At 45.6% G+C, this 27,712-nt stretch overlaps 3 protein-coding genes across 3 annotated transcripts; 2 read left to right on the forward strand and 1 right to left on the reverse strand.

The window, feature by feature from the left end:
• The first annotated feature begins 100 nt into the window (after nucleotides 1–100).
• Nucleotides 101–9,915, forward strand: mtmr6 (myotubularin related protein 6). The gene is made up of 15 exons (XM_040166991.2): nucleotides 101–458; nucleotides 2,371–2,502; nucleotides 3,613–3,775; nucleotides 3,884–4,041; nucleotides 4,750–4,878; nucleotides 6,909–7,043; nucleotides 7,157–7,289; nucleotides 7,403–7,512; nucleotides 7,791–7,916; nucleotides 8,073–8,122; nucleotides 8,215–8,308; nucleotides 8,394–8,500; nucleotides 8,647–8,781; nucleotides 8,910–9,036; nucleotides 9,158–9,915. The coding sequence occupies exons 1-15, from the start codon at nucleotides 435–437 to the stop codon at nucleotides 9,527–9,529; spliced, it is 1,995 nt and encodes a 664-aa protein (XP_040022925.2). The 5' UTR covers nucleotides 101–434; the 3' UTR covers nucleotides 9,530–9,915.
• Nucleotides 9,916–15,123: 5,208 nt separating this feature from the next.
• amer2 (APC membrane recruitment protein 2) lies at nucleotides 15,124–20,384 on the forward strand. Its single transcript, XM_040167128.2, has one exon. The coding sequence runs from the start codon at nucleotides 15,470–15,472 to the stop codon at nucleotides 17,552–17,554; it is 2,085 nt and encodes a 694-aa protein (XP_040023062.2). The 5' UTR covers nucleotides 15,124–15,469; the 3' UTR covers nucleotides 17,555–20,384.
• A 2,814-nt stretch (nucleotides 20,385–23,198) lies between these two features.
• On the reverse strand, nucleotides 23,199–26,591 carry LOC120811611 (beta-1,4-galactosyltransferase 1). The gene is made up of 2 exons (XM_040167130.2): nucleotides 25,312–26,591; nucleotides 23,199–24,700 (listed from the first exon to the last, which is right to left on the reverse strand). Exons 1-2 carry the CDS (start codon nucleotides 25,669–25,671, stop codon nucleotides 24,032–24,034), a joined length of 1,029 nt encoding a protein of 342 aa, XP_040023064.2. The 5' UTR covers nucleotides 25,672–26,591; the 3' UTR covers nucleotides 23,199–24,031.
• Between the last annotated feature and the right edge of the window lie 1,121 nt (nucleotides 26,592–27,712).

Raw genomic sequence — 27,712 nt, forward strand, 5'->3', positions numbered from 1 at the left:
TTACTTATTTTTATTCGTAAGTAGAATTAATGTTATGTCTAATTTAAAGTTGACAACTATCCCACAGGGTACAACAGCATAGCATGTATTCGTACACACATGGCGCACTTTCCTAAATGGCAAAGTTGAACTTGATTAAGCAGAAAGAAACGTATACAAAGACATCTTACAGAGCAGCGGGAGACCGTTGTGTTACACACCTAAATAAACTTTTACTTTGAAAAGCATTCCACACGAAGCGCTGACGTGATTGGCGGCACCTTTACGCGGATGGAGGAGTGCAATAATTGACAATAAACACACAACGTATGCCTCCAACAAATTGCGGGCTACTTGTGCAGCAAATTGCCCCAAAACATCATCAATGATACACCCATCGGCGTGAGTGGTCGTGTGAAGCTTCGCGGGCGCTGACAGCTGATCTAACGGGTGAAATGGAGCACATCCGGACGCCAAAGGTAACGTTAGCTTAACACTTGTGAGCTATAATCGCGAGTTGATACCAAACAAGTCGGCTGCTCGGGCCTGACCGCTGTGGGACTTCACTAACGCTCGAGTGTGATCGTGTTTTCCGGACTCGCCAAGGCTAACGCGCTCCTAAATGTCCGCGCATCTAACCGCGCGAGGAAGAGCTCGTCTGACGTGACGAGCTCTTCCTCGCGCTGCTGGTTTTATTCCCGTACAGGAAATGAGATGCTACCGTCTGATGGGGAGGATTTGTGTCAAAAAATAACGCTGTTCAATGTGATACAAAAACACCGCCAGGAGACACCAAAGCACATGCAAGCTTGACTGCGTGTTTTATGGACGCATCACATGTACAGCAGGCCAATTGCATGTAATTCTGACACACGCTCGTGCGTGCACACAAACCTTCAGACAGACAGCACTTTACATTAATGTTCATCGTCTACTTTTAGATTGACTCTTGTGCCTTTCCCTTAAAGTCCACGACACTTATCTTAAGACTGACAGTTTGGAACATCAGCTTTAAACTATTCACATGTGCACATGACGTCATATGTGTGCAATCATGCAACGTTGTGTTGCACAGGATTCTTTGGGAATCTACATTCCTATAGAATAGGGGATCTAATAAGGGATGGGCTTGGATCTTTGGGTGTGAAAGCAAGCAGCCTGGGTGTGGTCCCCCCATTGTCTCTAATGTTCCTGGATGTTTGATTTAATAAAAAGGCTGTATTGGTTCCCAGGAAACGTTTACACCTGGTATGTAAATATTAGTCTTAGTCGATTGGTCATTTTTAAGGATTTTTTTTGTCATGCTGGACTTACAAGAAAGATATTCTCACCAGATCTCTTGTTATATACACCAGATTTATGGAAAGTGCTTTTGTTTCATTTTTTTGTGGAGAAACCGAGATTCTTTTGAAGTCGTAATCACTTGGTGGTCGACCCGCTAGAGAATTAAGTTGATGCTGCTTTATGAAGATTTATGTGTAAAAAAAAAAAAATACAATCAAAAAACATGCAATTTGGTGAATATTGTATTTTTTTAACTTTTAAGCGGTCAGATTGTATCATTAGTCTACAACAGATAATAAACATGAACATCTATTTTGAGATGAGTCTAACTCAAATCCCCCCCACACACACACACACACTCTCCTGACTTCTGCCAAAGCTGGAAGGCCGAGATAGACTAAAGCTTTTAATCATATACAGTAATATATATATTACAACAATAAGCGGGAAGAGGGAAACAAATGAGAGGAACGGGTAACTGCCTATATGATGAATCAGGGATTTTGACTAGAGAAAAACCTTATTTTTACACAGAGGGACAGATAATAGTTACAATCAGCGTATGTATTTTTTTTGTTTTTTGCAGAACGTATAATCGTTTTCTGCCATCCTGCCAACCTTTTATTTTAGCAGTGTTAGTCGTTAAAGTTATTTAAAGCTGTTGCTCGTTTACATGTGTGGAAAAGTTTGGCGTCACGGCAAGAAGAATGTGTTTAAAAAAAAAAAATACAGGAACAAACCGCTGAGTGTGGCTTGAGGTGCTCGCAATGGGTCCAAAAGGACAAGGAAAAACAAATGCGGGGCCTGGCTGCTCCGTGCACATTAACGTCACGTTTGCGACAATGTTCTCTCAAACCCAGAATTACCCTTCCCCCCATTGTGCAGAAGTCATTTGTGGCTTGTGTTGAGATGAAAGTGTCAGTTGAAAATTGGGCCCAGATGGACAGAACAGCAATGACATGTTTGCAACATACCCTCCTCCTCCTCAGTACGTCCCATCCGTAACTGTGCACCCAGCTAAAGACGTTTAACAACCTTCAACTGATTAATCTTTTTATCACTGGTTTGTGTGTGTGTGTGTGTGTGTGTGTGTGTGTGTATACACAGGTGGAGCAGGTGCGACTGTTGGACCGCTTCAGCAACAAATCCACAAATGGCACTCTGTACCTGACGGCGACGCATCTCATCTTTGTGGAGAGCGGCTCCAACAACTCGACGTCTACCGCTCAGGAGATCTGGGTGAGTAGCTCTCTGCCCGGTCACTTTGATGCAGCATGGATGTCTGCGGGTGGGGTGGGACCGGTCCTCCGTGTGCCCCAAGTTTGTTTTTTTTTCCCCTCACGGTGCCAATTTCCCCCAATTCCAATGTGGGCCGGCGGACAATGTGGACTAATATGATTTTAGTTTATTTAATAACATTTAGTCTGCATTGTACTGCATAATGTATGCGCAGGGAGGACCTGTAATGGTGCCAGTAGCTCATTGCCAAATAGTTTCTGCATCTGTCAGATTGTTTTGCTCTGAACGTGCAGACCGTTTAAAGAGGATGCAGTGTGACCACCTCAAAGGTGTGTGTGTGTGTGTGTGTGTGTGTGTGTGTGTGTGTGTGTGTGTGCGTGTGTGTTGGGCAAAAGGATATCCTTTGCAAGCTTGTGTGTGCGCTAAGAGGAAGCAGGGTATAGAGGTTCAAACACCTCATCAAGTTGCTGATGCAGCACTTTGAGTGGCTGATTTATTTGGGCTGCAGCAGTCAGTAGGGCATCCTGATTAGACAATGGTTGCCTTTTGTTACTTTCGCAATGGCAACGGAATGGCAACGCAATTGCGGCGGCGTTCTACGCACGGAGGAAACCCTTTTGGCATCCAAAATCGCCTTGTCCAGCAGATTGCGGGCGATGACCTCCTCCCCACCATCCTTCCTGCTTTATATGCCGAGTAAGGAGAATATTCCTCTCTGTTTGTTGGCTTGCTTATGCTGTGCAGCGTGTTTATCTCCTACTGCACGCGGTGTGTTTTCGGGTGTATTCCAAAAAATATTTTGCCCGTCTCTCTGTGACTTTTAAATGTGGTTGTTTATACTTTTTCAAAGCTGATAATGAACGAGGAGGAATCTGACCTCTCGATACATCCAGGGACATGTGGACTACTGACAACATAGAAGGCACCAGAGTTTATACTCTGCGCCGCACAAGGAACAGCAGCCCCTTGCATACTATACATTTTTCAGCAGTAATAGTTGAATTATTTCAGTTGTTGTCCTTTGTCAAATTAAGCCAAGACTGAAGATCACCAGCTGTCTCTCTCTCTCTCTCTCTCTGTTGTCCCTCCGTCTTCTCCCCTCCTCTGCAGATTTTGCATCACCACATAGCGTCCGTGGAGAAGCTGTCCCTGACCACCACCGGATGTCCTCTGGTCATCCAGTGTCGTAACTTCCGTGTGGTTCACTTTGTGGTGCAGAGAGAAAGAGACTGTCACGACATCTACAGCTCGCTGCTGCGCCTCCTGCGGCCTGGTGGGTCTCAGCTCGCCCCATGTGGGGGGTGAGGGGTGTGGGGGGCGGATCCGTGCGGCTGTTTGTGCTCTGCGTTTTCTTGAAGGCTACTTCTCCTTGTTCCCTTAGTGTCCTACGAGGAGCTCTACGCGTTCTCCTACAACCCGAAACAGAGCGACCAGCAGAGAGATGAAGGGTGGCAGCTCATCGACCTGGGGGCGGAGTTCGAGAGGATGGGCGTCCCCTGCGACCAATGGCAGCTCACCAACGTCAACAGAGACTACAAGGTCGGAGAAAAATCCTCAGGAGGAGAATATTTAGGAAAAAACGGATGCTTCAGATGTAAATGCTTCTTTCATGTGCGGGAATGGAACACTTCAAATGATGTCATGGGTTTTGGTCATTTTAAAGATATATTGTTCGATCCAAATAAAAAGCAGCGCACTTCCTGTCTGTTGTTGGCCGTGGGCACGTCACTGGGCGCCATAAACATGACCTGCAGCAAAGTATATTCCTTCCATAATCCATAATTACGGAGCAAAAAAAACTTCCTGCATATAGTCTAGTCTCGTGTTCTGACACTCTAACACTTGATTGTGTTTTGTGTAGATGTTCTCGGCCCGCCGGCTCAAACATCAGGCACTAAGCAGGCTCTAACTCTCGGGCCTGGTGGTACTTTGGCGAATCAGTCGTGATTTGTGTAAATGGTTAAATCAGCTATAGGCAGCACCACGTACTATGCAAACAGGATGCATTCGTGGCCAGCAGAGGGCGATGCAGTTTCACTGTTGGCTCCGACGCCGACGTGACAGACCTGCAGAGCCGTAGTCCCAACAATTCAAGAGGCAGGGAAGTGCAGAGCCATCACGGCTTGTTTCACGGCTCAGAGTAATACTAACTCTGATGGTCACAAATCAGGGGACATCCGGCGATCTCTTTTTTGTGTGTGTGTGTGTGTGTGTGTGTGACGCATGCATATTTTCTGTGTTTTCCAGGTGTGTGAGACATATCCACGGGACCTGTATGTTCCCATCACGGCCAGTAAGCCCATCATTGTGGGGAGTTCCAAGTTCAGAAGCAAAGGACGCTTTCCTGTACTCACATACTTCTACCAAGAAAAGAAGGTTTGTTTTTATTTGGTTTGTAGAGAGAATGTGAAAGGAAATATGTACTTATTCTCACAGATACAACACAAAATGTAAGTTCAGGAACTAGTAATTCAATTTCCTCGTACAAGAAGAGCAGAGAGCACACAAACCGGTCTTCTTGTTACTTATAACACAGAGTAGTTTGGTCATTATCATTGATCCATTTAGGATTGGAAAGCTCAAACACATTGCTACGGTTTTTTGTTCCTTGACCCTTTTCTTTCTGCTTTGGCTGAGGCAGACTCATGGGAGGTGCGGTTGTTAAATTGAAGTTGAGAGTCGTGGCGACTTGATGACGGCCGACACGTCAAATGCAAGACAATATTGATTTGCACAGCCCATTTAAGCAACAAGACAATTCATTACATCCACAATATGAAATAGCCAACTGTTGCCATTGCCAACACTTAAAACTGAGTTTAGTTTGTGCCACCTCTTCTGCACCCGGATTACACATCATTTGGAACTTTATAAGTGGACCGGCAGATGTGACAAGCCATTACATTTATTCATGGGGTCTAGAGTGACTGTGGCAGGCATCCATTTATGTTTAACATGCTCCTTGCTCTTAACCATTAGCCATACAACCATGCATGCATGCTACATGTAAAAATGTCAACAAGATGGCCATGACTAGAGATCACTACATTTTAGGGAGGGAACACAGAATTATTGAGAATTCTCCATCTGGCTCACATCCCCTAGCTGCCTGTTGCTTTTCATACATTGTCCCCGGAACAAAAGGTGCAATTTTTTTTTAATCTACTAATGTCCCGATTTATAAGAAAGTAAGTTCAATGAAAGGTTCTTAAAACTGAAAATGAAAAAAGATGAAAAGCACGTCTTCCTCCTCGTCATTTAATTCAACAAATTAATTTTGAGGAGCATTGTGTAAGTGCATTTAATGTCCAGCCACGTAAGTGATTGACAAAAGTGTTTTGTATGAACGGGTAGTGTAGAAAAAGGTTGCTAATTAGCAACTTTAGAAACGTGTTTTTGTAATAAAATAAGAGCTCCCCATTTTGGACCATAGTCCAAGTTCACACAACAGGTTCTAGCTCTTTAGGCTTTCTGCTGTATTCTTGTTGTATATTCCTGTCCTATGTATATACTGGGGTCATGGGAGAAGCCAGGTTCCCTGAGGTCAGAGAAACATCGGGGGCACAGGGTCGCTCATCGTGGATGTCGACCACCATCGTGCTCCATAAACGTGGTCGTCCCAATTTAAGATATGAGGGATGGTCTGAGCACAAAAGCTGCCATGACGCAGAAAGAACTGAAATGGTTCATAGGTTCAGATGAGAACTCCAGTAAGAGAGGGCACCATGGTTCAGTATTTGCATGAGTTTGGAGCGGGTATGTTATGTACATCGCCCGTATATGTTTGCATCCATGTTAATCAATTCATTAATTAATGCCCTAATATAATGTGTTATTAGGGCCTGGGCCAGCTGAAAGTCTTCAATCACACTTTTAAGGCCTTTGCCATGTTCAACAACACAAAAATGTTTAAGAATTATTAAGAAATGGTTCTAGAAAAGTGACACTTTTGTCTATCTATTTTGTTTTTCATGAAGAAGCCCTAGCACGGTTTCTAGACACTAAACTCAGACAAACTCCTCCCTTAACTTGCCACACACATTTATGGTTACGATGTAGTTACTTCATATGATTTTTATCAAATTTACAACTAAGGACACAAGGTTACACGACATATAAAACAATTGTCTGTATTCAGGGTATTTTGGAGGGAGGGAGGTATCTTGGCTTTCCAATAGGCCTAAAGGAAATCGTTTTGTTTATTCAGTGTGGCGTCCCGAGTACCGGGAGAAAAAACAGCTTATTTCCAAGAAGCTGACTTTTCTTGGTATGTTTCTGTAAGAGGGAGAGGCTGTTGATTCACAGAACTTTTCTTTAACAAGTCCGGTATATTCCAGCAAAAGAAGGTGTAAACCAGATTATGCGCGGAGATCTTATGTTTTTCCTTGTGCTGTTCACCCCGACAGGCGGCAGTGTGTCGATGCAGTCAGCCCCTCTCTGGGTTCAGTGCGCGATGCTTGGAGGACGAGAGCATGCTGCAGGCCATCAGCAAGGCCAATCACAACAGCCAATTCGTCTACGTCATGGATACCAGGCCAAAGGTGACCGCTAAACACGTAGTGCCACATCAGCAGATGATTTGCAAATATATATATAATATATATATATATATATATATATTTTTTTAAATGTTTTGGTTTTTCTCCACTTGCAGTTGAATGCGCTAGCTAATCGAGCAGCAGGAAAAGGCTACGAGAACGAGGATAACTACTCCAACATCCGCTTTCAGTTTGTCGGCATTGAAAACATCCACGTCATGAGGACCAGCCTGCAGAAATTGCTAGAAGGTTTAACACATTTCGCTACACAAACGCCCACTTCGCATCACATTCCTCCGGCCTTTTAATGTTAAAGAAGTAGCCAATGAGCTCACCTGATATTCCCTTTGTGCATCTCTCAGTGATCGGGAGTCGCTCGGTCTCCATGAGCGACCACCTGGTGGGGCTGGAGAGCAGCGGCTGGCTGCGGCACATCAAGGCTGTCATCGATGCCGCCATCTTTCTCAGCAAGGTGAAACATTCCTCCTTTCCTGCTCCTTGTCTTTAGTTATCTCAATATGAATCGATTTGCAAATTGACGTTTTTTATTAAAGTATTATTTGGCATATTCCTACAAATTTAAAGCATTCAATACTGGAAATTATTATGCAGCGATTTTCTTCCTCAAAGACTTGTCTGTTCACCTGAACCTAACTGGCCGCACTACACTAGTTCACCTTGGGCTGTGTGTCACGGACTGCAAAATTACTTACAATAATCGACTGCTGTGTGTCTCCACCCCCCCCTCAGGCGGTGACAGTGGAAGGAGCCAGTGTGTTGGTTCATTGTTCAGACGGATGGGACAGAACATCCCAGGTCTGCTCCCTGGGGGCGCTGCTCATGGACCCTTATTACCGCACTATCAAGGGCTTCATGGTACCGACCGCACGCACACACACACACACACACACACACACATACAGTGTGACACAAATACAGGACTTAAGTGCTGATAACAATATGAGCCTCCTATTTTGCCAATTAGTGTTTATCTTGCTTCAAATGTGCTACTTTCTTGCACGTGTCATCCAGGTACTGATCGAGAAAGACTGGATCTCCTTTGGCCACAAGTTTGCCGACAGGTGAGGTTTCAACCGGATCCAATCAGCCAGCATGTCCGCCAGTGGTACGGCGATCTCGGGCCCACCATTGTGTCTCATTTGTCAACCCTCAGGTGTGACCAGCTGGACGGGGATCCAAAGGAAGTGTCCCCTATCTTCACTCAGTTCCTGGAGTGTGTCTGGCAGCTGACCGAGCAGTTCCCTCAGGTGTGCGGCTTGGTGACGCGTGGCGTATTTGCACAGTCCTCCACGTCCTGTGTGCTCGTTGTATTCATTTGAATGATCTCCGCAGGCATTTGAGTTTAGCGACTGGTTCCTGCTGCAGATCCACGAACACGTCCACTCCTGTCAATACGGAAACTTCCTGGGCAACAATCAGCGGCAGAGGGAGGACCTGCGGTGAGTCCTGGATAAGGCTAAACCAAACACAGGGTTCTCGATTCATTTCTTTGTGTGAAAGCAAGAGAAGATCAATCAATTTGAAAACCTGTTCTAACGTGTTATGTGTACGTGTCTCTAACTGCAGTTTTTCTTTTTTCTTTCAGGCTCAGAGAGCGGACCCACTCTCTTTGGGCATATCTAATGAGTGAAAAACAGATGTACTCCAACCCGTTCTACAGCGCTGCGTACTCTGAAAGCCACCCTGTGCTGGAGCCCTCCACTCTGCCTTACCACTTCAAGTCAGTACAGCCGTCGTCACCTGCCTGCTGTGGCCACATAGTTGACATGCCACACTTAAGTTGGCCCTTGCACCTTGGTCATGCAACAAGGCCTCTTACAGCATTTTGCTTCCTTTTTTTCCCCCAAGGTTCTGGAGGAACATGTACCACCAGTTTGACCGGTCTATGCACCCACGCCAGTCTGTCCTCAAGACCGTTCTGACTCTTAGAGAGAACAGCCGCGAGGCTGAGAGCACGCTGCAAGCGCTGCAGGATGTGAGTTTAAGCACACTCATTAACTAACTAACTAATTAACTTTTCTTGTGAAAATATGTAAACAAATGATTGAGCACAACAACTTGGATAACAAGGTAGCTATCTACTCCACCCTCTACAGCGGCTCCACCAGCTCGGTGCGACCCCCGTCGTGACCTCTGACCCTGCTCCGCCCACAAGGGATCAGCGCTCCAACACTCTCCCGCCACGTCCCGATTCCCTCATTCTCGGGGCGGCCATAAACGACAAGGAAGTGCAGCGGCAGGCGAACGAGCGCCAGCAGCAGTTGCAGGAGGAAGAGGAGGAGGAGGAGGAAGTGGGCGAGGAGGCCGTAGAGAGCACCGACACCGAGCGGACAGTGGAGGGCAGCAGCGGCACCGAGAGCAGGAAGCAAAGCTACGGAGAGCTGGAAGGGACATACAATAGCGAGTTGGCAAAAGAGGAGCCAGCTGTTGTCAGCCTGGAGTTTGGAGTGGCACGCATGACCTGCTGAGACCAAACGGGGGGGGGGAGGGGGGCGGCAGGGGGAAGAGACGCGGCTTACTGAGAGTGTGTGTGCGCGGCTAAGGGGAAGGCTGATGGTCCTGAGCGGGTGGAGTCAAGTTGTACGTGTGTGTGTGTATAGTCCAAAGCTCAATGGAAAGTGTCATTATGTTATATACTGCACCTAATAATAGGGGGGGAAAAGCTTCTTTTTTATGAATGTTGAAAAGCACTATAGAGAACTAATGAATACAACAAGAGAATAAATTCATCCAAAAAAAGAATGACTCTTCCAGTTTGTCAGCAGTTTGTGCTTTTATACAACCCGATGGATTTGACCTTGATGCTCTAAACAAATTCTCATATTCATCTATATTAAAACCCACAGAAAATCTGTGTTTTGGCTCCGGTAATATTTCATCTCATCCAAAGGCTTGAAACTGACCTAATCTGAATGTCTTTGGGAGCTGAGCTGATTTAGCTGGAATGTGGCTGATTGGGGGGGGGGGAGAAGGAAAAAATATCAAATTCTATCACTGGAAACTACGCTCAGCCAAAATGTGCCTCACTGTTAACTGACTAAATGCTGTTTAGTCACTATACTATTTCTGTGACTATATCTTTTCTGTCACTGTGGACAAATGAGCTGTAATGTCCAAACCCTGAAGAGGTTTAGCTGTTAACTGTCACCCTCATTGATCATGTAATCCTCTTTTACTTCTCACATTGATCAGATAATCCCATTCAGTAAAGCGCATTGAGCCCCGGTTCCTATTGGTCATTTCTGTCCGCCTTTGTCATTGACTGATTATTAATGACGGCTGACCCTGATCAGGAGTCGCTGTCATGGATACACTGGGACAACGTGTCAATGAGCCTGTGTGTCAAGGAAACTACAAATGCTGAACTACTTTAGGTTAAATCGACTCCCAATTTATTTTTATTTTGGGTCTATGATTTTGTTTTAGTTCTTTGAGTTGGGAGTTATTATTACTGCTAATACTTCATGATATTTTTATCTGCTTTGAATATCATATTGAACAGGATTTCCTGGATTAGGATTAGAGTTATTTCCCCCGGGACGTGGTTTGTTGATTTAGGCCTGAATTGCATATATATTTGCAAGCCAGAATGTGTGCTTTGGCTCAGCTTTTATCAAAGACCATAATAATTCTGTTAATGCCAGACTGAGGTTGTAACTTTATTTTGTGTGGGAGCTCAGGGAGGATTTGATCTTTATTGGATTGAACCTTCTGTACAGGAAGTCATCTTCCTCTATCAGATGTATCCATAAAGCCTCTGTTTGTGTGTGTGTGTGTGTGTGTGTGTGTGTGTGTGTGTGTGTGTGTGTGTAGGTGTGTGTGTGTGTGTGTGTGTGCAAGTTCATGATTATCCACATGAACTGCCTTGCATACTGTAGGAATGAAGGGAGATTTGTGCTTAGACACAAAGTTCCACACACATATTCACACAGCAATCAGACAAAGTGACCATCGGCCTCCGAAGAACCGGCACAACTTGCAGTGTGTGATGCGTGTGAGTCAGCTTTCTCCAAAGCTCCTTAATCTCTACAATCGCAAGATAAAGGACACAGTCTTAAGTGTATATTTCATTTAGACTTAACCACATGTAGAAGAATGACAAATATGTTTTGAACTATCTTGTCCTCTCAATCCTTTTTCTCTCAAACCTTTTTCTCTCATCTTCCTGTTTGCCTTAGTTGTGATCATGTGTTAGTTTGATTGACACGGCGTGTGTAAACAAGCCGTTGTTATGCCTCATTTCACAAGACAAACACGTACTGGCTTACGCTTTTATTTAAGAGTCACTGTCATTCCTCTACTTTTTCCTCTAGTTGTAACGTCATTTCTCCACCAAGAACAAAACGTATTTGCTTTAAGGAAACACACGCTTTGAGTCCTGCATGTTTTCTATTCATAACGTTGACAAAAGGCGTCATTCTGGTTGAGGAACCTCTGTCACCACGTCACCGCCATCTCTGTTGCAGAAGTCTTCGTGTAGCCTCCTTGTGCACGTTACCTCACATTAAATATTGAGGAGTCTCTTCCAGAGGCAAGCTGCTGGGTCCTCTCCCAGGGCTTTGAATCATTCAGAAGAGTACTGCACGCCATGTTGGGAGACACTCAACATAAAACGCTAGTAGTACTCTTGGAAAATGTCCATACAGACAGCCCACATTGATGTGCATACTGTGTACACAGTGTGTATGTAGATAGGCCACATACAGGCTGCATGTCTGTGTCTAGTGTCCATACATTTGAGAGTAATTCACATCTGCACAGAGCAGAATTTCCATTATTACTTATTGGCAACTATGCGTATGTACTATGATTATTGTGAAGCATGCGCACTGAGAAAAAATGTCAAAAATGTCATTGAATAGATCATTATAACACGACTAGACAATCATTCTAGTTGTTAGTATTATTTATTTTATTACGATTTTGTGGCCAACATGCTCGTATGGAATCTTATGGAATGTAAAAGTGTCTGCACTAAGGTCCAATCCCTGTTGATCACTAAAGTAAGAAAAGAGCACAGGGGGGGGGTTACCCCTGGGGGGTGTAATTACACACAAATCTGATCTGTGCGCCGACAAACAGACACACTAACACTATGACTTAATCTGGAAACCCCCTGATAAGCAGGACCCACAGGGATAATAATGACGAAGGTGTGTGTGGTCTGAGTGTGTGATTACACCGGACCGATAACGGACAAGCAGCTGCACCTGTGGCTTGTTTGCATTTGCATCATACCCTTTTTGTGTGTAATTATACACACGGTTTAAGCATATCCTGGTACTGGCAGGACGTACAGCATGTTTAGCTGATTTGATTTTCGACAGGAGCAGCCATAATGTTGTTGTGGTTATCAAGGTTGGTCGTAGTATGTAAAAAAGACCAGATCATGACTGTAGAGACAGCATCGTATTCACCGTTGACACCGTTGGCAAACCCGTAACAGTCAGTTCACAGCACATGCTTTAATAAATCAAGATGATGAGGTTGTGGCGTGGCAGTGGAAAGCTTGCTAGACGAGGTGAGCAGCTACTGCCACAAAATAGAGAAAAATGCAGTTCATAAAGCTAATTTGCCTCCCGGGAACATGTTTGCCTTGGCTATGCACTTTTATTTTACTTGCAAATAATGACCTACAGGCATTAGAGGCCAATGAAAATTCACACTCAGGCTACACATCCATGTGCTTTCAAAAGCGCTTTGATATTTGCATCCTGCTTTTCACTCGCAGAGCACACAGCGTGTAAAAGGATATATGCTGTACTGAATGCACGCACACTCAAACAATTGTGTTCGAAAACACAATTAGCAAGACAGAGAGGCAGAGAGAGAAATGTCCTCTAACTGTCCCACTTAGTACTGTGCTTCACTCAGGGGGGCTGAAATGGGAACTCTATTTAGACAGATGGAGATCGGGTGGGCAGCTGGGGGCCGGGGGGGCTTCTTTTATTGCTTGTTTGCCTGTGGATATATTTTTGCTCACAGTTCTTCTCAGATTAATGAATCATGTTCTTTCTGCATTTCAGTCGAGGAGTAGCATCTTTGTTTTCTCAATATTATATACATATTTATATCAATAAAGTGTAAGAGTTAAAGACAATAGGTCCTGGCCTCTAAACTCTTTTGCGTTCCCACAAAATCCAATCTAGTTTGTGGTTGGTCTTAATCATGAATATACAAATAGATATTTACTGTTGTTGGAAGGACATGGCGCGTTTCCACCATGACAAGTGAGCGAAATCCTTTGTCTTGTCGTGTGATAACTGAGCCCACTCAGTCCGTCCGCGCTGTTGGCCGACCATCTGCTGCTCAGAGTCAGTTTCAAGTCCATCCAATAGCCGGCTCACCTGCCAGCAGCTTGAGTATCTGATGTACCTGAAAACCTGCACAATCGGCGTCTGACTGACTGACAGGCAGACGGGCCGGATGGCAAATTATCTTTCTTATTGGGGGCGAGCACATGGAAGATATGCTCGAATGCTTCACTCCGGGAAAGCCCTCAAAATGTGTTGGTGTGGGTGTGAGCATGTCTGTGGATCTCTCGTTGTGTGTGTGTGTGTGTGTGTGTGTGTGTGTGTGTGTGCTGCCTCGGGCTGGTGAATGCAGACATTGTTTGTTAGCAGTGGGCTGGAAGAGGAGAGCCGGTGCCCAAAGCAACCGAGGAGGAGGAGGACGCCGACGAGGAGGAGAGGCAGAAAAGGAGCAGGGGAGGGAAGGAAGGATAGGGGAGGGGAGGCTTGTAAGTGGGTCGGGGTATCAGGGAGATTCGTGGGGGGGTTGTGAGGATAGAACAGGCAGTAAAAAGAGCACCCAAAGGAAAAAAATAGGGAACTCTGGGTGAATTCCCTGCAGACCAGGATGACATATATTTTGGAAAAGATAAACGATTGCTCAACAGGAGAGATGTGCGGATCGCCTCTTTATAATCTCTGTTTCAGAGGGCGGCCGGCAACATCTCAGACAGAGATCACCCATTTGCTTGATCAGCATGGTGTAAAACCTCAAACACTTTACATGAATCCGACATATGTTATAACAAAAAACTTGGCAGAACTTAGGCAGAAAAAAGCCTTTTTCCTGCAGCCGGGGAACTAAAGGCAAACACGCGCGTACACACACAGACACACACACACGCGCATTGATTGATAGGATGACGGTTGGATGTGTTTTCATGGCTCTTAGACACCTGGTACGCTGCGTCCATGCGGATGAGGGCTTGGGGCCATATGGCCTATATCTCTGGCCCCAACCGTATTTGACGGCCGTCTGGCTGTGTGTGTGTGTGTGTGTGTGTGTGTGTGTGTGTGCGTGTGTGTGTGTATGTGCGTGCGTGCGCCTGAGTTGTGGAATGTTTTTTTCAAAATCCACATCCCGGCTTAACCAAGTCATACTGTTGATCAGCAGGTCTTGTATTTGAGTCGTCTAATACGGCTTCTGACATGGTTCTTTAAATTTACTTTGCGCTCCTCCACACACACACACACACACACACATACACACACACACACACACACACACATACACACACACACACACACACACACACACACAACAGTACACACAAGACTGGATCAAGTAAGTAATGCTGATAAATTCATGTCAAGCAATGTTTGCCCGAAGCTTTAACGTGGCTTACCTCACATGATGACAGATAAGAATTAATTCGAAATATAACTAAAACTTGTGCTTGTGTGCTTTTACGGTAGATTTGTCCTCCCTTCATGTCCAAAGTTCCTCAGACATCAATGAACAACGATAAACAACATCAGACCTAAACGGTTTACTGCGAGAAGTCTTCATAATTAGCCTTTCCACCCGTGATCCGCCCAGGAAGCTCATACACATATTGAGCTCACGTCTTATCCGTCATGATTAATTACCGAGTGTGCATCTTTAAATACTCACCAAAACACACTGGGGCAAACAGGGAAAACACACACTGACACAAATACGCAGATGGGCGCAGTAAATGTGTGAAATTCAAATTCGACGAGTGGTTAAAAGAAAAGAGCAAACCGTGCATTAGCGACAGGGTAGAGGAAGAGAGGAGGATGAGGATGGGGGAGGGTGTGGAGGACAGACACTGGCGCCCTGCCAACGTTGACAAAAGCTGCTTAGCCCACCCAGTTGCCATGGATACAGTAAGGAGCAGCTCCCAGCTTGCCCGTGTGTGTGAGAGAGAGAGAGAGAGAGGGAAGGAGAGAGAGGGGGAGGCAGAGGGAGAAAACCAGCAGGCAGACATCAGAGCAAGTCAGAGGGGGCGTGAAAGAGCACCAGCCAACAGGGTGGAGGGAGAGAGACAGACAGAGAGAGGGGGAGTGTATGTGTGGTCAGAGAGACCGAGGGAGAGAGAGAGAGAGAGAGAGGGGGGGACAGAAAGCTTGAGGGGGACGATAGAGTGCTAGATAATGGAGGTGCAGACGGAGTGTGCGGAGCCTCCTGTGGCCCCCCAGTGTGACCCCCAGCCCACAGGGAAGATCAACAAAGCTGCCTTCAAACTCTTCGGGAAGCGGCGCACCGGGTCCGGGATGGCCAGCTTCTTCTCCTTCAGGAACAAAGGGGCTACCAACGGCGGGAGCAACGGGAACCCTGACAATGGGAATTCTGTGAATGGGAACGGCTCAGCGGCCTCGGCCGAGCTCGTCCGGAGCAAAACCCACGATGGACTAACGAGCTCTAATAGCGACGCTGATGGACAGCGAGGGGAAGGGCTCGCCATCCTGGAGGCCGGGCCGGTAAGATCCCTCAGCAAATCCCTGAGTTTCTTCTCTTTACTCCGGCGTGGGAGTTTCAGGTCGGGTGAAAATGGAGGGGCGGGGCTTGTTAGAAGAGGGAGGGGCTTAAAGGGCTTTTTTAGCAGCATGCGATGGAGACGCAAGGAAAAAACAAACGAGGTAGATGCGGAAGAGGCGGAGCGGAAGGCGGAAAAGGATGGGGAGGTCGGCGACCCCGAAAGGGCAAAGGACATTACGCTCACCCTTGAACCGCCTCCGCACCATCACCAAGTGGATTGTGGGGATGCAGCTGCATCACCTGACCCAGAGACTCACAGTACTAGTGTTACCATAACACCACCTCTATGTGTTGTTGCCATGCCAGGGCAATCTTGTGAGCCGGACTCCCCCATTCCTTACACACCCACCGACTCCCCACTGCGCCCCCCCACCCAAAAAGCCAAAGCCTCAATTTCCAGCCTCACCCCCTCCCTCGCCACACCCCCTTTGGATCGCTGCAGCAACGTTGACCCCCCATCGGAACCTTCGGTGGACCGCCTCTGCTCCCTCCTCTTCACTGACGTCACGTCCCTCAAGAGCTTCGATTCACTGACGGGTTGTGGCGACATTATTGCCGACGCAGAGGAGGACGGGCCAGGGGGCAACGGGGGCAGTGGCACCAGCAGCAGCAGCAGCGGGGGAGGAGGGGGGAATGGGGGAGTGTGCGTTGGTAGAGCTGTTGGTATCGCCGGTGCCACGTCTCGGGGCTCCCCGACCAAACCCTACCTACCTCCGCAGCCGACCCAGCCAATGTTCTCCGTCCCCCTGACCTCGCTGCCTTCTTCCCTCCCAGCCCGGGCCCGAGCACCGCCGCAGCCGCACCCGGCTGGCAGCGGCGTGGTGGCCTACATGGGCGGCGGGGAAGAAATGGCGAGTCCGGAGGGAGTGGACGACGCGGACATGCAGGGCCTCTGGCACATGCTTCCCTCCACGGGCGACAACTCCCCCGCTTTGCCTCGGTCGCACCAAACTCCCTCCACCACCCCGACTTCCACTTATCCCCCTCGGGCGACGACCAACGCGGCCGGCTGCCACCTGCTCTCCGCCCACAGGAGTGCCGACCGTAGGTTACCCCCGGTGAAGGCACTGGGCCTCAGTAAGATTCCCGTGGTTGGTGCAGCGGGGGGCCGGGCAGCTAAGCCCCCCATCCCTCACGCGCACGGCCGTCACGCCGCATCACCCGGAGAGAAAGAGCCGCTGAGCGACGAGGGTTACTGGGACACACCCACGGCAACGCCCACGGCAACACCCGACGAGAGCGGGCAGCAGCGCAACCGGAAGACGGCCCTGACACGCGACAGTTGCTCTGGAGACCACCTGTACGACCTCTACAACGACCCCGAGGGGGCGGGAGAGGATGTGGAGCAGGAGGGAGATGAAGATCTGAACAGCACTCCTTCTCCATCAAGTGAATACAAGCTGAGCCCCACCTCCCAAACATCTCCCCCTTCCTCTTCCTCCTCTTCCTCCTTCCTGTCGTTGAAAGGCAGCACGAGCCTTCCCCGGGATTCCAAGATCCCAGTAAGCAGCAGACAGACCTCGCCTCCCCACTCTGTAAGCCAGTCGGCCCTGGCGTCCGTCCTAGAGGCTGAATCCCCTCCACCAAAGACCCAGGCGCCTCCCCCGGTTCGCACCAGGATCCCCGTATCCAAGGTGCCGGTCCGACGCTGCGGGAACAAACCTGGCAGCACAACCAGAGGAGCCGCCCACAAGAAGTAGCTCCTGTCACATGGAGGGGGGATTTTCTCCCGCTGGCAGAAAGACTCGAGTGTATAAGCAGAGCCAAAAGTTTTCCCAGACCAAGAAAAAATGTTGAGCTGTAGAGTTAACGGCTTACAAATTCCCATGAAAAACACTCATTCAGAGAGAGTTCTGGCTCACGACAGGGCCGGGATTGAATAGGTGGTTTTGTTCACTCTAGAAAGTCGCAGGGAGACTCAAAAAAGCCGGGTTCACACTTCGCGGCTCCCTCCCTGGAACTTAAGAGGTCGACTTTTGACAATCCATGGACTCGCTATTGACACGTTTGCCTTGTAACTTCCTGGAAAAGCTCCTGACCTGTTGAGAGATTGACAGCTACAACGACTGCACGCTGCGAAAAAGGAGAAAAGCAGAGCACCTTTTATCTTTTACTATGAAACCCCACACGGTATCTCATAATTTGTTTATACGGACCTAATCTAATCAACGTTGTTTTTTCTAAAATTGTCATCTTGTCTAATCTGTAACAAATTACCTCTAAATCTTTTGATTTTTGAGCCAAAGTTAGAAAATCCTCCTCATTTTCTCTTTAACAGATTCAACAAAACCCACAGTCTGGAATAACACAGCATTTTTTAGTTTGGCTGTTTTTTCTGATTTTTGAAGATGGTTTTGTTCTGACCGCACACTGATTATTAAACCGTATGTGCAGACCATCAAATAAACACTGAGATCTTTGCAGCTAGACATATTGCAAAGTTGCACGACAGGAGGCCACATAATATCTTCTTTTTTTTCCTTTTTATTGAGGACGGGGAGCTGTTCTCTGTTTTGACTGGCGATTTTCATTATAATTATTATTCTTGTGGACGGACAAAGTTTGGCTTCAGCCATCTGGATTTCACTAAAAGTGCATCCATAGGATGTCAATCTCTGGGATTTACAACTGTTGAATAACCAATGAAAGCCTGCAGAACTGTCGCAATACTCAACCTGGAGGGATCCCGTGCGCTGATGCTTCAAAACACACACGCACATACACAAACACACACATGCAATTTCCGACATGCACACAAGCATTTTTCCCTCCCTCTTTGCATGCAGTGCCGCACATACAAGGCACAAAGGTCAGGGAACATCATCTAATGCTGAATGAACCAAGTCACACACACTGTTCAGCATTTGGCACCGTCTTCGTAGCTACACTGGCTGACTTTCTTGTGCAAGGACACTAAACAACCATTCGTCTTTCATAGGTCATACAGCTCAGATCTTAAACTGTGATTGCACCAGCTTCTGTTCTTCGCTGCTAACACGCTGTTTAAGCCGATGCGAGTGGCTGAGGTGGAGACTCCGTTGCTGTCTGCCACTTTTAGAGAGCCAGAATATGCCTGCAAGAGTTTTAAAATCAGATGTGATCCAGAAAAAAACACAAAAGAAATTCAGGGTTTCGGATCAGTGAAATACTTCTGAGTCACATCATTATCTGGATCACGGCTTAAAATGCAAAGTAAAACCTGGGGACTATTTCTAAATGAGGTCAGAGTGCTTTTGCCTCACTCTCTGTTGTACTTACAAACAAACGTACAGCTTCATTGAACGGACCCCCGCAGCTGTGAGTGAATCTGAATGTAGCTCGTCATCATCGGAGACCGTTAGGTCATCTGTGTTGGTCCCTTTTGTTTTTCTCTTCTGTCCCTCTTTTGTGGGGGCAAGACGAACGGTTGAGTTCACTGTTTTCCAAGTCCCCCGTGCTCTGAAGATCTGCTGCACAGTGCGTTGAGTCTGCCAAAGCAGCACTTGTTTTAATAACGAGGGGGTGTATTGCAGTGCTGTAAGGCCTTTGTCTGCGATGCAGTGAGTCAAGTTAAAGGGAGCACAGTGTTCCTTACCCTTCAGTCACACAGAGGGCGTTTGTAGCGAAACACATTTGAGATGATGCAAGTTTTCTCTAATCTTTACCACGAGGATACTAACGACCTTTGAGGGTCATTCTAGTTCAGGACAGCTTTCCGTCTCATTTAGAATGTAAGGATTGATCCGCGCCGACTGGTTCCAGGTTCAGATAACCGTTCAACCATTTGAATAACGTAGTGCAGGACAGGGCACGGAGATGCCTGATCCCAGGTCTACAGTGAGAGTGATTCTCATTTGGGCCAAAGGTCATCAAGGGAGCAGACAAAGATCATGTCCGTCCACGTCTTCTGTATCCTCTTTGCCCTTAGTGTGTAATCACATCTTCCTTTCGTCAGAGTACCGCTTGAAAAAAGAGGGATAGATGGATGATTTAGGGGTGAAACCGTTTTGAACCTTTAAAGTATTCCTTGGATAAATCATTAAAAAGAGGTTTTTTTTGTAACAGCTGGGGTGATGCTTGTTGAATGTTGACCTAAACAGATGATAATTTCCCTTTTTGTGACACTGTCACCAATCTAATTATATCACTGTTAAGGTAGAGAAAAGGAATGATCAGTTTTTAGTTTAAATGTGGCCTCCCACTCGGTTAACGTCACATATGCTGCAACTTGGTGTTTTAGTAGAACTTGTTTTTCCCACGTTTTCCAAGTATGACAGTGACAAGAAACGTTTGGGTACCTTTATCAGTTGCATTGGCCTGTACACAGTAATAACATCAACCACAGATGCATCACATTGCCACTCAAATCACTTGTATATTTTTTGTAGATGCATTTCTTCTTTCTTTCTGAAATCTGAGCCTTTAATATGTGGTCAATTGCTGTGATGAAAAAGCACATTAGGTTTCCTCTTTTTTTAACAGTCTGTTTGTTCACAGTGTGAAGATCTTTCCACTTTTTTCATATTTAATGAATAAAACTATTTGCGCTGATTGCTCCCGTCTCTTTTTAACCGCATTCACACAGTAACTCATACACTCCATGTCAGAAGCTTTGTGTGATTGTATAAATTAGTGCAAAATCAGACGAAGCCTCTCATCATTCCTCCCGAAACCCCCAGGTGGCCTGAGTCTCCACGGAGCCGGTTGGGTGTGAGAGAGGTTGTGAATGTGGCGTTTGTGTGGTGAGGGGTCCGCTTGGACTAGATTAAGCCTGATGTGATGTGTAATTGTCTGCCGTTGGCCTCTGGGGGGGTAAAGTTGCACAGAGACAGGGACAAAATGAGGACTGAGACGGGCGGCTGTTGCCTGTGCACGACGAACCTGCGTGTTTGCATCCTCGTGTCCTCTAATGTGGGTCTCGTTGTTTTGAGGGAAACACACGTGGAGGAAGCTCATATGTTGTTGCGTTGTGGGTGCGCAGGCACGTGTGGTGGGAGGAGGATTTGGTGCAGTGCGAATCCCCTTTTTGAATGGTGCAGCAACCCCCCCCCATCCTCCCCACCTACCTCCCTCCCCTCTATCCAGCTCCTTCTCCCTCTGGTTCTGCACGCTGAGCTTTATGTAGAAGCATTACGTAATACCGTAACACTCAGTTGTACCAGCCCGCCGGATCAAGGCCAGTGATGCTGACAGCGAGAATTGTGTGCGTTGGCTGATCTCATCATTAATCTGCTGCTGCCCGGGTGCTGGATGTGGACACTCGTCCTCATTGTGAGCCTCGTTTGAGGACATGGGTGCGTGTTTGTTTTTGGTGCATTAATGTGGCACGAGACAGGGAGGATCAACATTGTGCCAAACAATAAGTTTCATAAAATGCGCCGTCGAAGGGAGCAAACATGCGAGGGAGTGACAAAGAAATGTAATGGAGAAGTGAGGGAATGCGATGCGAGTAAGGGATTTTTTCTGGGTCTATTCGCTTGCTTGAAGGGTTTTTAGCCAGCTTATATAGCCATCTGGTTAACAGCACCCACAGGTGGCAATAATGGCCTAGTGGTAAGCTTCCCGTGCTAGTAACACCAGAAGAGAAGGGTCGGCAAACTGACTCAATAAGATAAGTTAGTGCATCTTCTGTCTACAGTTTGCCATTAGCTACACTCATGAGTGTACTAAAGGAAACACAGGTGAATTTTTATGGTGTTACATCAATTATTGCATACAAGCTTTACTTTGCTTTTAAGGATATGAATGTTCTTTAAAAGGCAGCATAGTTTGAAATGTGAGGTGTGAGTGAGACTTTTTTTCCCATCAATTCCATGGATTATGAGTGTGTTTTGATCCACTACTTTAGATGTTTTGTCTGTGTTTAAGGGATGTTTGTGTCTGCTGATTCTCAGTTTCAAGCCAGGCCATTGTAATGAAACTATATTGTGTTAGTATTCAAATAGGTGTTCATGTTTTACTATAAAGTAGACAGACATTTCTCTTATAGAAGGGAATATACATATGAAGAGCAAAACTTCATTTGGCCTTCTCAGAAAGAACAACGAAGATTCCCTCTCTACCAATGTATTACAGATATCGGTGGAGAAAAATTAGATTTTATTGTCCCGAAGGAAATTTGTCAGTGTCAGACGTACAGTGTCAGCTGTTTAGAAAATACAGACAATAACATCGTGCATGTACTGTATGTGTGCTCCGTCGCCAGCCGGCAGACACATTTCACACTGCCCGTCATAAAAACACACCTCTGGTGTGGTGTGAGACAAAAAGATAAGAATTTGAATAAATAAAAGCGTTACAGGGTTAGGCTCTGGCTAACTTGCCATAAATGTTATCATGGAGTGGAGTGATATTTTAAAAAATAATTACAGGTAGGGTTACCTTGCCAAGTTAAATGTGTGTGTGCGTGTGTGTGTGTGATGGAGACCTAAGCTGCACCCCACATTTCTCATGGCAGCCTCTCTACAGTTGTTCCCATAGTAACTCTACTAGGTCAACCAATGAAAAGAGGGGGCTGGGCAGGAAGGAGGATGGGCGCGTGTTTGGGGGGTTGCTGTAATTCGAATGAACATTCATACAGATAACAGGCACTAACCAAAATGTTGGAGTGCACGCACAGTAGTCGTTCTGAACACTCCAACAAGTCATGGAAAGGTTCCACTCCGTACCACTGGTTTTCACCTCCACTAACTCAACCATTTTGCCCCACCCCATTGCTGTGCTTTACTCTCTGGTACACTGCCACGGCTCCTCCGGGGGCAATGTTGTGTAATCCCTCCACTTGTCAATAATTTACCATCAGACAAGCTGTGAACGGGCAGGGCTCTTTGGCTCAGTGTGAAAAATGGGAGCACGCAGAACAGGAAAGCTTTAGCGCCACAGCCATATCCGGTTTATAATAGTTTCCGGGTAAGAATGTTTAGTTATGATCCAAACTGAATGGGACCTTGTGAGCTGCAGATTAGAATATGAATTGAATTATGAGTCACAAGATGAATGATGACTTTAAAAGGTCGGGAGAGAGATTTCATTTCATGTGTGATACACAGCACAATGTCTTGAATTTAGCACTCAACATTTACCAGTTACCACAAAAGGAACCTGCTTGGTGGAATAAACAAAAGCAGTATTACAATTTGATACTTTAACTGGTAATTCAAGCCCTTTGGAACCTTGAGGGCGTAGAGTTTAAGCAAAACAGAACACTAAACTGGAATTTCATTATTTTCGGTTACTTTCAAAAATGAAAGCAAGTGGAGATTGAAATTTCCCTTTTCCTGCTTTCATATCAGTTACAGCAGGTCCAGGTTTCCAGTAATACACATTACCTGTAATGAGCCAAGACAAGTAGAACAGTAGCCTTGATTGAAACTTGCAGAATTTATTATACCTCAGTTCAAAACAACTGTAAATAGGAACATTTTGTATTTGGTGAAATATTATTTTGTATAGCAGCAAAGAAGACATCTTAACTGAAGACATCAGGTATGCAGAACACCATTTTGTTCCAAAAACCCATGAATAAAAGAAAGAAAGCCCACCATCCTCAAATAAATAAGATACATCAACCTGTGCGTCCCTGCCACCAAAATGACCTTTCCCCTTTTTATTTCATCACCGCATTGTACAGTGAAGACAATTGTATTCACAAAAAACAGTAGAATTTAGAAAAATATTGTCTAAATGACACAATATAAAACCCTATATTTATTATACTCCCGTGTAATATATATATATATATATATATATATATATATATATATATATATATATATATATATATATATATATATAAATGGATGTGTCTACTTATCCAAACTGCCAGCTTTCCTCATGAGCAGTTGGGGTCTCCGAATCCACAGAGCGGCCCGACGCTCCACAGGTGCCTTCAAAGGATCCTCCACATTCACATTATGTGTGGAAGCCATGAGAAATGACCTCCATAAATAATTCACTTTCTATTTTCAGAGTAACAGCGGTTATTTGAGGATTGTGCCGAAGCAACTGATAAAAAAACAAAACTGCACATCTGCACTCAGTATTCATTACGTACACTTAAGTTCATTTCGGCCCACACACAAGCACAGGTGTGCATACACCAAGACAAACAGCAGCACTACAGAACACGCCCTCACATTAATAAATCCTGAAAGACCAATAAATCACAGCAGTCCGAGACCCACGGGTTCCATCTTCCGTCATTTTATCGGGGCCTCAATATCCACGTTGATGAAGGTGTACAGTACGTCCTTCTTAATCTCTTTGACTGTGTATTTGAGAGAGTTGAGGCCGTCTTTGTCCATGGTCTGTGTGGTTTGGCGTAGTTTACCAGGATTCTCTGGATTAGCCTCATTGTGCAGGTCCCTGTTATGTTTGATCATCCTGTACTTTCCGATCACGGAGTCGGGTCGAGAAATGCTCATGCCGCGGAAGACGATTCGCCCGTAGATATCGTCGTCCTCACCCCCCCAGCCCCAGTAGGTGTTCGGGAAGCCGTTGATCTTCAGGTATTGGCTTTTAGACAGCGCGGAAACTCCGCCGAAGTACGAGTTGTAGGGCAAGTTGAAGTTGAATTTGTCCATGGCCACAGCCAAGTGTCGAGGGTTGTCAAAGCACCTGTAGAGGTTACGGTCGTCCATAGGGACCAAATCTATGTCAGAGAAGACAAAGCAGTCGTAATCGTACTCCTTCATTGCTTCCACGTAGCCTGCGTTCATCAGTTTAGCCCGGTTGAACACGCCCTCTCCATCCTGGTTGATGACGTACACCGTGTAGTCCAACTGCTGTCGCATCAGTATCGGATGGAGGTAATGCAGCCAATAAATGAGGTGCTCGTGCCGATTGCGGAACGCGATGATGATCGCCACCTAAACAAATGAAATACGTTAACATTTACCATAAATGTATCAGATAATTAAGATTTGGTGGGTTTCCCTTTAATGAAATACGATGACAATGTGGTGTGTGAAATCCTTAAAACCCATTGTAATATTACGTCTCATAGAAGTGAAATTATAGAACGTGCTTTTTTTTTTTTACTGAACTTGAACAGTAGGCCCACATAAAAGTGCACTAATAACTAATAACTAACTATTGTGCATATTCAAGTTCTTTTTTGCATTTTTATTTTTTCAAAAGAGAAAATAACATAACATAGTAAAATATAGTAAAGTAAGTAAAATATAATAATATATATAAAATATAATTGAATGCTAAATACAGACAAGAAAACCCATCCTTAAGTAAATTGAGTGTAAGTCCAGTCACGACAGGCGTATATGCGTTGACTGTGCTCCGTGAACACTTAATATCAATTTCCATACAAAATACATCAACGTGTAAACACAGGTGAAATATTTGTGAGCTTTTATGGCAGGAACATTTCCTCCTTCAGTTCAGTTTTTATACATATTGACTAAAAGAGTATTTACAATTAATGCGAAACTGCTCCTTTTAGTTTGTCCGTTCCATCACCTACCTTCTGTTGTGCGATACAGTCCGACGGCTTGTACCGGCCCCCTTGTTGAAGAGCATAACCATATTGCTCTTTCACCTGATCCAGAGTCCGTTTAGAAGCAAACTCCACAAGCATTGGACCCACAAGATCCGGGGGGGTTTCGGGACAGCGTCCCAAAGTCGTGATTTTAGTGGGTGGCATCGGTGTCTCTATGTGACTAGCATTTAGGACTTGGGGAAGTGTGTCGCTGCGATTTTGAAGACGATAAGACTTTGAAAAAAGATTAAAAGTGTTTTCTTGGTTGTTGAATAGAAACAGAATGAAACAGGCCACACTTAAAAAAGCAAAAAGGGCCAATCCGTGAAAGATTTTTTGCAACATGTTTCCTCCCTTGAAGTTGAGTTCTGTAAACTTAGTCGCTCTGGTTACAGCTCTGCCGCCCTCATATTTCTTTACAAGTCAAATGTTTCCCAAACAATAGAGCAACACGACCTTTCCTGGCAGCAGCTTCCTTTCTCACGTCAGCTGATGGGGTTCGACCTCACACCTGTTGTTAATGACCGATCATGATACTTCTAATTCGTTTCCTCATATCCTTCCCAGAATTTACAACTCAAAAGACTCAATTAAAAGTGTATTACTGTGTCTTGGTTAGCACCACCATACTAGACCATAAAACTATTAAATCAGTTCCTCTCATTTGAATTTTGTCTAACTAACAGGTGTTAGCTTGTAACAAAAGTAGTTTACAGAGATAACAAACGACTCACTTATTCGATAATATATATAAAAAATGTTATATTTTAAATTCAGTATAACTATTGTAAATAATAGAAAGAAATACTTCCTTTCTGTTATCAAACGTTACCCTCTAGTGGTTGAGGATAGACAGTACCGGATTTCCTGAGTGTCGTGTGTGAGACTTGTCACATGGAAGAAGGAACAGCCTATTTAGTAGAGAAAAACGTCATGATTTGGGTTCAAATGAACCCAGAAGGCTGTCGAAAAGGCCTCAGAACCAAAGCGGACGTTCTCAACCCCGATAGACCTCCTCAGCCAGATCCTTTAGAAAACAATTGAGTTATATCCCCAGGTGCTGCAACTTGTCCACATTTTCCGGTTGAAACGCATTGGCTTCCCTGAGATGATTTCGGTTGTCCTGCTCAACAGGGTGGTCCCGTGCAACGTGGTATAGTATTTGGAGTATTCCTGTCAGTGGCAAACCTCTTCTGGTGAAATGTCCCTGAAGTGTTCCGCCCTGCAGTTGACTTCCTATGTGAGTGCACGTCACATGCGCTGCACTGAGGGAAGTTCCATCTAAAAGAAGGAAACTGGTTCTTCGTAAACAAACCGGGGGGGGGGGGGGGGGGGGGTATGTGTGTAGTTTCAATGAACACGCCTGTTCTGACCTGTTCTTCCTGTTTAGAAACAGGTTAACAGCATTTTGAGTGGTTTCAGCTCACCGGCCACCAAAGTCACCGGCAAAGTTAATCCAGGTTTGGCAAAACCAACCATTCCTGTCAATGTCCTAAAGTTTTCTGGCTCAACTGAGTGACTGTTCTGCTTTTAGGGGCGAGAAATGAATGAATGAATCTTGGCATAAACATCAGACAAGTCGTCCCGCATTAACTAGAAGTAAATACAGTTTATAGTGCACCCATAACACGCTTCACCCATGTACTGCTTATGTATATCTTAACACCTCACAAATGGTGCCCCCCCCCCCCCCCCCACTCCCCCAATGGCACTTATGTTATTTTGGTGAGACACTGCAAATGGGTTCAAAGGTGCACTGTGAAGCATAGCTGAAAAGAGTAATTTGTTTTAATAGACGATCAAATTGGGCCCTAAGGTTATTGTCCCTTGCAGGCCAGACTGCTCTATATAGTCCATGAACCAAGTGTGGATTTTTTTAAACCAACTTCTCCTGTAATGCGTGACATGTCTGACCTGAAACCCACTAGTAGTTTCAACTGAAACGGGAGTGTTGCGTGGGCTTTGCTCTTTAAAAAGAGCTTTCTGTTGAATTTAGTAAAGGGTCCCTTCTGTGGTGGAATTACAGCTGAGAGTGAGCCAGTGTGGTGGCAGTTTACAAGACTATAGTGTACATTACATTACAGGTCATTTAGCTGACGCTTTTATCCAAAGCGACTTACATTGCACTTTTAACCCATGGCTTTATACACTTTTGCCCGGGGAGCAATTAGGGGTCGGGTGTCTTGCTCGACTTTGTCATGTTGCGACTTTAGAAAATCCAATACAATGAAGGCAAATACAATGAAGTTTCAGTTGGTGTGACTACATACAACAAAGCCAAAAAGAAGGAACGCTGAGGACTCGCACATATCATTCGGTATACAATGTGTCATGGTTTGCTGTGGCTAAGCAGGGCTCACGATTGATTAAATGCTACATCCGTCAA

Source organism: Gasterosteus aculeatus, chromosome 21 (assembly GCF_964276395.1).
Source record: "Gasterosteus aculeatus chromosome 21, fGasAcu3.hap1.1, whole genome shotgun sequence".
Taxonomy (NCBI): domain Eukaryota; kingdom Metazoa; phylum Chordata; class Actinopteri; order Perciformes; family Gasterosteidae; genus Gasterosteus; species Gasterosteus aculeatus.

Excerpts from the sequence above, each read along its gene's own strand:
- mtmr6 (XM_040166991.2), top strand. The coding sequence starts at position 435 with ATGGAGCACATCCGGACGCCAAAG. Across the intron at positions 2,503-3,612 it reads CTACCGCTCAGGAGATCTGG|ATTTTGCATCACCACATAGC; the intron begins GTGAGTAGCTCT and ends CCTCCTCTGCAG. Across the intron at positions 4,879-6,908 it reads ACTTCTACCAAGAAAAGAAG|GCGGCAGTGTGTCGATGCAG; the intron begins GTTTGTTTTTAT and ends TCACCCCGACAG.
- amer2 (XM_040167128.2), top strand. The coding sequence starts at position 15,470 with ATGGAGGTGCAGACGGAGTGTGCGGAGCCTCCTGTGGCCCCCCAGTGT.
- LOC120811611 (XM_040167130.2), bottom strand. The coding sequence starts at position 25,671 with ATGTTGCAAAAAATCTTTCACGGATTGGCCCTTTTTGCTTTTTTAAGT. Across the intron at positions 24,701-25,311 it reads ACTGTATCGCACAACAGAAG|GTGGCGATCATCATCGCGTT; the intron begins GTAGGTGATGGA and ends TCATTTGTTTAG.